At 38.6% G+C, this 11533-nt stretch overlaps 1 protein-coding gene across 1 annotated transcript in view; it reads right to left on the reverse strand.

Moving 5' to 3' along the window:
- The window catches only part of GRIP1 (glutamate receptor interacting protein 1), a 105420-nt gene extending 99856 nt beyond the window's left edge, over window positions 1-5564 (reverse strand). The window contains exons 1-2 of the mRNA XM_042815873.1: window positions 5456-5564; window positions 1705-1785 (exon numbers count right to left, since the gene is read on the reverse strand). Of these exons, the coding sequence (XP_042671807.1) occupies window positions 1705-1785; window positions 5456-5564 (190 nt within the window). The remainder of the gene's footprint in view (window positions 1-1704; window positions 1786-5455) is intronic.
- Window positions 5565-11533: the final 5969 nt, after the last annotated feature.

Here is an 11533-nt window from a genome sequence, read left to right on the forward strand (position 1 = left end):
TCCTAATATCTAGTCTAAATCTACCCTCTTCCAAATTAAAACAATTTCCCCTCATCCTGTTGCTACCTGCTCTTGTAAAAAGTCCCCTCCTGGCTTTCCTGCAGGCCCCCTTCAGGTACTATAAGGCCGCTATAAGGTTTCCTTGGAGCCTTCTTTTATACACATATACACTAAAATTCCAGAATGTACAGTTAGTTTTTTAAGAACCCAAAATAAATGGTCACAATGACTATGGAGCATTAGACATTCCTACTCTTATCAAATGGCCTAAAGTAAATTCAACCCATTCAACTTTTATCAAACCTTTTCTTCAAAGAATATGACTGAAAATCTTCAGTTCTCTGTTATCTAAAACCATGAACTTCAGTTTATATTCAGACCACAGCACAAACTATCTATAAATACAGTAACCATACCATAAATGTCAACTATTATGTTCAAGGTGAAAAAATTAACAAGATTGTTATTTTCTTTAATGAAGAGATTTAGTATGCTAAATATTAGTGACGTGATCTACAGAATTATCTGAAGAGGTATCCATATAGACAGTTTAATTCACTGAACAACAATGAACCTTCGTTAGTACTGACTTGAATACAGAAATCTGGTTGGTGTTTATATAATCCTCATAACAATGAATGCACACTGAACACTGTCGTAGATTTTTCTCACAACAATTTTGATTTTCATGATTCGACTGTGAAAATAGCAATCTTTAAATCACAAGGATATTTTATGCAGTCAAAAATATTAATTTTGAGCAATAGTACATCATCAAAACTCTCTAACTCTCTCACTCACGTACACATATATACATTTGCACATAGGGCATCCACACAATCTGTACTTTGGCCCTTCATAAACAATTCAGTTACTGTGATGAGATCTGAGACTGGCAATGATAGAAGTCTGAGCGCCATCCCTTGTATCTATAACCTCTGAGAAGGATGTGTGACTTTGTTCAATAATAAGGCCACAGAGTGCACAGAATATGATGATTATTCATTAGAAGGTGGGCGACATGACCTTAGTTTCTGATTTCTGTTGCCATACATCTTCCCTTCCATTCAGAGGTTACTGCTCTTGAGGTGAGAATGGCAACATCAGTTATTCCGCCTGTGCACAACCTTTGTCAGTGTTCATTTGTTCTCATTAGCTGATCCCTAAATTTTACTTGAGGTGAAAACTCCCTTACATTGCTGCACAGTATATATAATATTGCTGTTCATGGGCATATTGTGCAGATTCATTAGAAGTAATTATAAGACACAGAGGTTTGAATATTCCATTGATCAGCTGGGTTCAGCTCTGTGTGACTGGATGACAGAATCCACAAGGATGATGTATGTATGGCAGAAAACCACACACAGATGTGACTTCTGACAGCATTCAGGATTGGAAGTGTGAGCCAAGCTCCCTATACCATTGAAGACAAATAAAAGAACAGATTTCTCAGGGCCTTTGATGAAAGGGCTGTTGTGATCAACATGTGAAATCTGCTGCAAAAGGCAGATGCAGAGACGTTCCTCATACTAAAGCCCCAGGGAATCTAACTGTAAACTCCTTGCAGTTCCAGTGGAATCTTCCTTACAAATTACCTGTTGGCACATACACTTCATTTGCTTTTTATAACGAGTTTAATTTTGATTAGTATTATCTTGCTGTTCACAAATCACATGTTATAAAAAGCAAAGCAAGTCTTACCTGGAATACTCTGTCTCCTCACAGACAGTGCTCCATCAGGTGTCCTTGTCTGGTTTGCAGACTTTGTGTAAGGACTCTCATCTAAACAGAAACAAGCAAAGTTGCAGTTACTGATAAATACAGTGTTAAAAACAACAGAATTCTTTTTAATCTAATTACTGTGAACTAACAATGCAGATAACAAGAGCTAGATGAGGATGGATATTTCTGAATTCGGACTCAATGCTCAAAGCCATGTCTAGCCTAAAAGATAATGGCTCTGAATAACAGAGCTGAAAAGGATGAGGTAAAGCTCAGATCAGAGATAATGGTTTGTTGATGACAGGCTAGATATACAAAGTATACAAAGCCCTTTTCAGTTTTGAAGTAAATGTAGAAACTTTCATTTTCCTCACGTTAAGTAGCTTCATGTGTCAAAGACTCCAGTGAGAGAGGGACCTTCCCTATTCAGAAGTATTTCCAGAACCTTTTGGATATTGTGACTGTAGAGATGCTCTCCTTTTCTTTTGGGATCTGCCACAGGACTCTTCATTTTCCATAGTTAACAACTGATTGGAGAGAACATCAGAAAGCAGCTGCCCAATAGGCCAAGCACACTTACACTGAAGTACAGCACTGCGGCTGCCCGTGTTTAAGCAGGGAGGCTCTGTTCACCAAATGGTCAACATGGAGGCATCAGAGGATGCTGTTGGTGGGCCAAGCTGTCTATTACAGACAGAAGTGAGACACTTGTGCATCCCTCCTGGGAGCAGGGTGACATAGTCACATAGTAGCTTTAAAAATGACAAGCTATAAGCTTGGTAAAGAAATGCGCATTCAAGAGAAGAAACAGTAGCGTAGATTTTATTACTTCAGCCAAAGGAAAGGAATCGCAAGAAATTAGGCTCTGTCTTGCTTGTGCTTTAATCAAGCACTCAAACACTTTAAAGCACTATCACATCCTTCTATTTACTTATTTTTCCTTCATGGACCAATCAGTTTACAGCATGTGCACGAATGTGGATATAGTAACAAGAAAGCTGAATGAGGTTTTTGTTTTATTTTAAAGGCAAAACATTTTTGCAAGGCCACATACGTTGACATAAATGCAGCAAGCAATGAAGATCATATACTGGTGAAATATCTCAAGAGACGTATCATTGTCTTTTCTACAAAAAATGAACTGCCATTGCTTTGGGATTATATTGTTACAAGGAGAGAGCTAACAGGCTTGGCTATACTGCATGTTAATACAAGCTTGAAGAAAATAAAGCTGTCAGCTACCTGATGTATAGAAGAATGAAAGAATATTAGCACAGACACAGCACACAAGTTAAGAAAAAGGCAGACATCTAAATGGAAAATCTAATACTGTAACATATGCAGTATATATATATCCTTATGGAAGTTAGAAAGAGAAAGAAAAAATGAAAGAAGCGAACAAGAGCTTCTAAAGGAAGCAGGATCATCTCTTTTTTGCCACAGAAGAGGCACAGCTGAGCTAAAACTCAAGCTAGGGTCTCCAAATAGTGTTACTAGCTCCTATCAATACCAAAAATTGAGATCATCAATAACACGACTGAGATGTCACATGTATTATTATTCATTCACAAGCTCTGAACGTGACAGCAGATATTGTAAGACATGCATTTTTCTGTTCAAAAAAGGGGCAGGAAACATAATCTAATTTCTCAGTAACTGATGGATGGTGATGATTTTTGGGCCCTATTTGCATGTGTGCCCTCCTTGTGAAAAATCTATCAGCTCATGGAACAAACAGCTTTCTCCTAGTCAGACTTTGTACATTTGCATTATTTTTGTCAGATTGGAGAGAGGGTAGAAAGGAGAGATGCACATCCACAACTAGACCTTTTTCACTGAATCTTTGTCAGAAGCAAATGAATAAATCAGCTGCAATCTTTTGCTGGAATAGAATTTTCCCCAAATTGTACTACACTGCGAGTATACGCGGTTGTCCCGAGTTCACAAAAAAGGACAAGCCTGCAAATCTTTCTGGTTAATGGCACCAGGGAGGGCAGATGAGTGTGCATTCAAATTACTTGCAAGGGAGCAGGCACAAAAGTCTAGTATTTTGCACTGGCAGGTACAAAAGATAGCTGAGACTTTGTTTGAGGCCACTAGCATTTAGGTTTAGCATTGAAAACTTGTCAGGTATTCCTGTGGTTTATGTGCTGTTAGATACTGTAGGGATGTAATTATGTTACATTTTTTAACCTGTCTATAGATTTTCACAGCAAACAAAGAGGCATAAAAGATTGCTTCATAAACTTTTGAACCCCATTAACACAAAATATGTCCAATTATTATAGAGCATAAATGAGTCATTGCCTCACTGGTGGATGGGGAAGTTTCATTTTCTGGAATTCCCCAAGACAGGAAAGAATCATCTTTCAATGCCCATCTAAGAGTAAAATCACACTGTCAAATAATGGGAAATCACTGTACAGAACTCGCAGGAACAAAGGAAAACAAATATAACCACCTGAAGAAGGAACAAAAGCAGCACCATTATTTGAGGCAGAAGAGTAATATGAATACAGATGCAGAAGTAGATACCATCGTAAAGAACAGAATATAGTAAAGAGACAACAAAGCTTTGGTAGCCCTGAAATGCCAGACACCATCACGCTGTCAGGAAAGGAAGAAATCTGTTAGTCTGCATTAGCAAAGTTGTTTGTATGGCAACAAGAATTTACAAATCAAATCATAATTTATGCCCCATCTGTGGAGGGAACAGTCTTTGGCAGGGAGGATTTTTGCAAACATGCAAAAATGTCTCCTGGTATCACTGCTTAGAGGGATTTCTTCGAGTGCTTTGTAATTCCAGCTTCACCCTCTACAGCACGGACTCCCTGGAGAAGAAACTCAACCCAGTAAGCCAACACACTAAAAAAGCAAAGGAGAACAGCAACTTGGAATTAGGTAAAGGTGAGATACATGTAAGAAGCCACCTATACAAAGCGAGGAGGAAATAGGATACATTCAAAAGCATAAATCTCAGCTAGCTACACCCCTAGTACTAAAATAACCTGATCACCAGTGGGGAGAGGGCTACAGTCTGTGACAAACCTTCAGGCTGAGCAGCCTTTCTGCTGGATGCCAAAGCCCTGGCTGGGGCCAGCACATGGAAAACTCTCCATGTCTGCCCGCTCCTACAGGAATTGCACAGCCGGGGTCTGTGCTTTCAATCTTGCAAACAGCATAACTATGTGGATACAGTCTTGGAACTGCATTAGTTACACCACTCACTTTTTTTCTCCCCATTTCTTTTGCCTAAGGAATTAAACAGGCCAGAGTAACCAATTCCTAGTAGTCAGTCAGTCATATCAAGAAGACTGCTATGCCAGCAGATCTCTTTGCCTAGTGACTGCAGGAAAACAAACCTTCTCACCCTGCTATCAGGTGAGCTCATTTTCCCCTACAATTCCTAGTTCGTGTATTTTCTGTAGTTGTAAATGTACAATAGTGAACAAGTTGCCTGCTGTGCTGATTCCCCCAGTTCCTGCTGCAATGCCTTCCAGTTACTGAGATCCTGAACCAGAAAAGTGAAATCTTCACCCTGGTTTCTCTTTATGCTCATCCTCATGAATGCAACAGCTCCAACTACAAGTAACAGTGGCTAACATATTATATTATCTTTCCAAAGCTCCACACACAGTTCTTCTAATTAAAGACTGTAAAGATAACGATCAGGTGAATAGATAAGCAGTTCCATTGCTTGCAGTTACTTCTATAGGCTTACTGCTTTTACCTACTGCCTGTGAGGCAGATAAACAACTCTTTGCGCTTTCCTGCCTGTTTTTAACCAGCTGGCACCTCTCCTCATAATTGAATGATTCATTCTTCAAGTTAGGGACCATGCCGTGACCTCTTTATACCATTCTGCATTGCTCCTACTGCACAGGGGGACCTCTATCTAAGACTAAGGAATCTATACACTGTAGCAAACCCACAGTAATGTAATCCTATAAAGATGATATATGTGTGCATTGTCCAATGTATAAGTGCTTGGGGCTGCGCTAGTAAAACGACCATTTGTAATCTTTAGATATTTGCTATATTCAGTTTAATATCCCTTGAACGATATTAACTGGGGACACATAAGAGGGAACAAGGAAAGTCTAAAGATATTTCCTCATGAGCCAAGTCCAGGCATTCAGTGTATCAGGAGGTTTATGATCACTGGAACATTTGCGTGTCCCTCAAGAGGGCTGTGAAAGCTATCGACACAAGAATGCTGTTTACAATTGTGGTAGAGGCTACAAGCACTCTCCCTGTGCCGATCTCACAACTGCTTGGAGGACTGGAGGAGGCACATCCAGGCGGTAACAACTGTACCCAAAAAACATGCCCACATCATCTGCTGCATAATTCTCATTTTTCAACAACTTTCTTATTTATGTCATGTTATGAGATAAGCTGTACTTCGGCCAAGGAAGAACTGTTTTTAGAGTTTAACCATGGGTTTCATAAGCAGATTTCAGAACTCAAGCAAGTAAAACGTGAGATGCTGCATATATGCTCCTCATTGTTCCTTTTTTAAGCATCTGCAATTAATGTGAGTCCCAAGACTTGACAAGAAAGTACACTACACCTTCAGCTTGCTCAGTGTACTGGAGAAGTATGATTGCCTACATGAGTTGTTGCTTGCACTCCTTATGATAGCAGAGATCTACACTAGCAAAGAATCACGTACCTACCCAGAGGATGGCAACATACCAAGTTGTAAAGATGATGATTATGGCTGAGAGAACATCCTTGAGATTAGTTTATCAAAAATTAAAGTACCAGTGTCCCATGTACTGCTTCAGGCATTCCTACATCTGCAATACCACATTCACACTTGAATCTTCCGTATAAAGAAATTACTATATCCACTTCTGAATAAAGAATAATATTTTTCATTAAAAGCAATATATATATAATATATAATATATTATATATAATATAATATTATATATATAATATATAATACATAATATATGAACCCTGCTTGTACAGCAGAAATTATCTTAGGTTCCCATACTTTAGGTATCTGAAACATAACCTAAATGCCACCTTTAAATGGTATAAGCCTAGCATTCTCTAAAAGCATTATTTCTGGCTTAGCATCATACCTGTGATAGCTGGTAAATTCTGAGTTGCAGCATTCTTTGCTATCCCCACATTTTGCAGCTGGAAGCTTTCACAGATAAAAATAAACACATAGCCACTGATGTCTGTAGTTGATAGAAGTTTAAAATTTGAGAGGCATTCATAGAATCATTCTTCTAAACTCAGATGTTGGAATAAAGACTCAAGTCCCAGTCTCACACTTACAGATGAGTACCCAAGTTCCCAGCTTCACTATCATTCCATCTCTCTCTCTCTCTGATGAGTATTTTAAGTATGTCACATGAAGTAAACGTAAAAACTCTTCCACAATCAATTTGGAGACTTGTAGTGGATGAGGCAGAAGAGAAAATCTGAACTCAAGATCCCCTCAGTAGCCCAATCGCTAAAAAGGTATAAAAAGCAAAGTCACCAGGATCATTCGAAGAACACCTTTGATCTCACATAAGCTCATCTCTTCAATCTCAGTTCTTTGTTTCCGGCAAAAATGCTTAAATATATTTTTTCTGTTCTGCTAAAAATTCTGGAAAATGTAAATTTTCAGGTAAATCTACAGCAATGGGAAGGAAAAAAAAAAAATCATAAGGGAAGCTGGAACTTAGTCAACAAGTTCTACTATTCACATTGCCCCATGGCTTCCAATCACAGTTAGAAGATAAATACCAATACGAAATTCTTTGAAAAAATTAACTGACAATATCTGGCAGCTGAATTATATGAAGAATAATACTACTTCAAGCACAAAAGGTCACTGAGTGTCCCAAAACTCTGATGAGTTTTACAGCAAATTGAGGTATAATTTTGTTCTAAGTTGAACACGCTTGAGAGGATAAAGCAAACAAAATTTTCTAGAAAGGGGAGAGCACTGGAATTTTCCTTTGGCTCTGATGGGAGATCTAGCACAAATACTTTTCGCTTGGTGTAACGTCATCCTTAGAAACTGCTATTGACAACAACTGAGAAAAAATATATTGGAATGTGTCTTTTCCTGTAAATGAAGAACATTCTAAAAGATGTGCTTTTACCTGATGCAAAAGTCTAAAGAAAAATTAACATCCTGGAATGTTCACGGTTACCAGGATGTCGCTCCTGCTGCATCAAAGTGGAATGGACTACTAACAGTTGCAAAAAGAGAGAAAATTAGCTAAGTTCTTTCAGTACATGTATAATGCACGGATTTTGAATGCATACGCTTCATGAAACATCAAAATGTCAACAATCTTCTTTGCCCGTATGCTAATCCTTGCATACTTATTACGGGAGCTCCAACCATGAAAGAAAGCATTAATTGCTTCTACTGGTGCAGAGGAATAACAATTTTTCAAGTTCCTTTTACAGCTATGGCTTCAGTCACTGCCAATGAGACTGGATATTTCAAATGGCAATGCCACTTTCCAAAGTAATGATTAGAAATATTGAAAATTTCCTACGAGCTGTATGTAACAGTCATTAACAAACTAGGCTCCAAGTAGGACAAATATGAATGTATTTAATCTTAATCCTTTCTAATCAAACTCTCTGCTCAGTGCACTCCAGCACTCTTTATTAAGAAAACATAGGGTTTCAAGTGATTCCGTAAGTAGCACAGAATTATGAGAAGGATGAGTTATTATTGCTGCTCTGGTAATTTCCTTTCCTATACTTAGACGACTATCCCTTCATTTTCCCACAAACTTAATTTAACAGTTATAGCAACCAATGAATGAGTGTGTTGTCTCTCTGAAGTGAAAATTTATTCAATTTTATTATACTTTATGTAAATCTAATTATCTGTTTTCTGAATTATACAATTACTTATCATAGCAGCAGCTCAGTTTTAATCTAGAAGCAGAAGTAGGGCGCTGTAACTGTGCATAACTGTGAAACCATTTCCTCAAGATATTTACAACACCTCATCAAGCTTGATGGCTTGAAAAATGATCTAAATATCCTCTAAGTTTGCTTGTCTGCAGTTAATTTCCTAAGCCTGTGCTTAGATACCTGAGCGGAAATACTCAGTCTCCTAACTGGCATCCAAAACACACAATATCTGCGTACTGCTGAAAATGTGTCCCTAGAGATATTAGCACATGGTGAGATTCACTTCAGTGGATTGTCAAATGAAGAATTCAATGTAAACAATACCTCAACCACAAACTACTTCAAATCTGACAAGTATGTCTTTTTGTTTATACAGCACCAAGTATTTGTTCAGGGACTAAATGGAACGCCATTAAGCAATCATTACTGAATCATTATGTGATTTTAGGATTCAGTGCAAGTTTCTTTCATTGTCTTGAGCTTCTGTTTATTGTTTATGGAAATTGTATCGTCATTACACATTGGTGAAATGCGGGTGGCTTAATCAGAGCTGATAGAAACTGAAAAAGTTGAAAAATTTTAAAGGCTTGAAGAAAATAAGGAAATTACTTCAGCTCTGAGACAGCTCAGGATTTTTCTGTGCATATAACTTTTGTAGATACTCTTACGCTACATGATGGGGCTGTAAGCCGTTCCATTTAAGAGGAGCAGATCCAAAGCGATGCAGATCTTGCTGACAGGGAATGCTTCCAGATATTCAAGCTACACTTTCTGTTCTGAACATCTCATGGTTCGCTGAGAGTGGCATCTTGGCTCTAGAAAGGTTTTCTGGTCCTTTCTGTTTGTGCGGTTGGGAGCATCAAATCTCACCGCATGCTGGCATTGTGTGAAGCAGATCAAAACATATCAACTCTCTGGAAAAACATATCTGAAAACTTTTCTTCATGATTATTAAGATATTAGATTACTTTGTTTAATTTAGTGATAAATTTAATTACATTGTTCAGAAATGCTAAATCAGCATCCCTTATAAATCTGCACCAAATCTCAGAGAGAAGCACCAATGCCAAATAGATGATAAAAATTCTCACAGGTCTCCTTGAGAAGGGGGTTGGGTAAAGGAGTATGACCTGGACCAAGGCCAAAGGCCAGAAAACCAGACTGCATTAAGGACACACCTCACAGGAAACTTTTAAGAACATATACTTTTGAAGCATAACAGTGACCTTAATGCTACCTTTTAGCCTCTGCCCTTGATTCAGCTACCCTTGCACACAGGGTTTTATTGCGCTGGGAAGCCAGTAAATGCTGATTGCAGGGAAAAGGGCCATGCCTTGTGTCTCTGTGCTAATGCCCTGCAGCTCAGACACCATGCTCCTGGCTGCTGTAGTTGTCCGCTGCCATACCTCTCACAGAGAAGGGGCAACCAGCTTCCTGGCAGGCAGCACTGCATATTAACCAAAGATGACATGTGGCATGATCTGCTATTACATCTGTGGATAAATTCAACCAGAAAAAAATATTTACTGGTCATTTGAACTGTGTATATCCTGTATGACATGACCACTCTGCCAGCAGATGTAACAGTAACTTTCTGGTTCATCAGCTGTCCCCGTGCTTCCTTAGTCTTGGCAGAGGTCTTCCCTTCAAACTGACTGCTTGAAACTTAAAAAAAAGAAGTTATGTTTGGAACTGCTATTAGATCCTTTTGAAGCTTTCTGACTTTTTTTCCCTTGAGGGAAATAAAATGTTATATTCCTTCTTTGCATCAGTACATATATGGATAATAATCTTCTAGGTGTACTCACAGGAAACATACCTACCACCTTCTACCCATGCAGACCACAGTGTAAAGCAGAAGAGAAATAGCTGTGCAGGCTGCCAGCACTGCAGTGGTCTGAGATGGCTGGGAAACAAGGATATCAGCAAGGACCTTCTACACTGTGGATGCAGAAGCTAGTTGTGTCTGTTTAAAGGGGAAGGCAATGACACAAGTAATAGCTGAGACAGCAGAGACTGTCACTCGAGTTGCATAAAAAGTAAGTGAAATACATTACACTTCAGACAGAAAGGGAATTTAGTTTGCTTCTCAAAAAATAGGAATGAGCAAAGTCACAACACTGTGTTCAAAGAACAGCATGATATTCACAGACAAGTTAGAAACGGTAATTTCTTTTCATGAGGTTACTTACCTTGCTTTCTTTCCAGGGCTGTACTAATGTTATTAGCAGTAAATTCTATCATATGTTTTTCAGCCTACTTGTGACTGTAAATATCTCTAGTGATGAGATCTCCATTACTTTCTTTTCCTGACTGCTCCACAGGATCTATCAGCTCTCACAGCTGGAAAATATTTCCCTCTGTCAGTCTACAATTTTCTTCCCTTGGTTTAACTGCCATTCTATTACTCCCAATTACACTCTTCTCCTCTTCAGAAGACCTCATATAAACCACTCTCAAGTACTGCTTATTCTCCCAGAGATCACACAGATTAGTGCACTGACTGCTGCTGGCCAGGATCCTACCAATTCTTACTGGGGATGGAACACCACAAAGATTGACTGCTCTCGTCACAGAAGCGTTGGTGCACACAGTGATTTTACACTGAAATATCCATTTGGTGAAGAATAAAATTTGATACATTAAATAATTCTAACACTGCCATTATAAACATGACACCACTACCAACATATTCATACTGGCATGCTACTGGGATTGCCCCCACTTTATTTGCAGTTCAAATGGCACATTTTAGTCCAAACTGGCGTTGCTTGGGTTTTGTGGAAATCTGATCTTCCACAATGCACTTCTTTTAGGAGCCAGGCTATAAATCTGTCACCATCTTTCTACTTCTGTGAAATAATCAGCTTTCAGCCTCCTGCCCTGGAAGAGTTTATTCTCGATTTCTACAATGATT

Source organism: Centrocercus urophasianus, unplaced genomic scaffold (genome assembly GCF_019232065.1).
Source record: "Centrocercus urophasianus isolate 14NV4802_14NV808 unplaced genomic scaffold, USGS_Curo_1.0 seq_15, whole genome shotgun sequence".
NCBI classification, from domain to species: domain Eukaryota; kingdom Metazoa; phylum Chordata; class Aves; order Galliformes; family Phasianidae; genus Centrocercus; species Centrocercus urophasianus.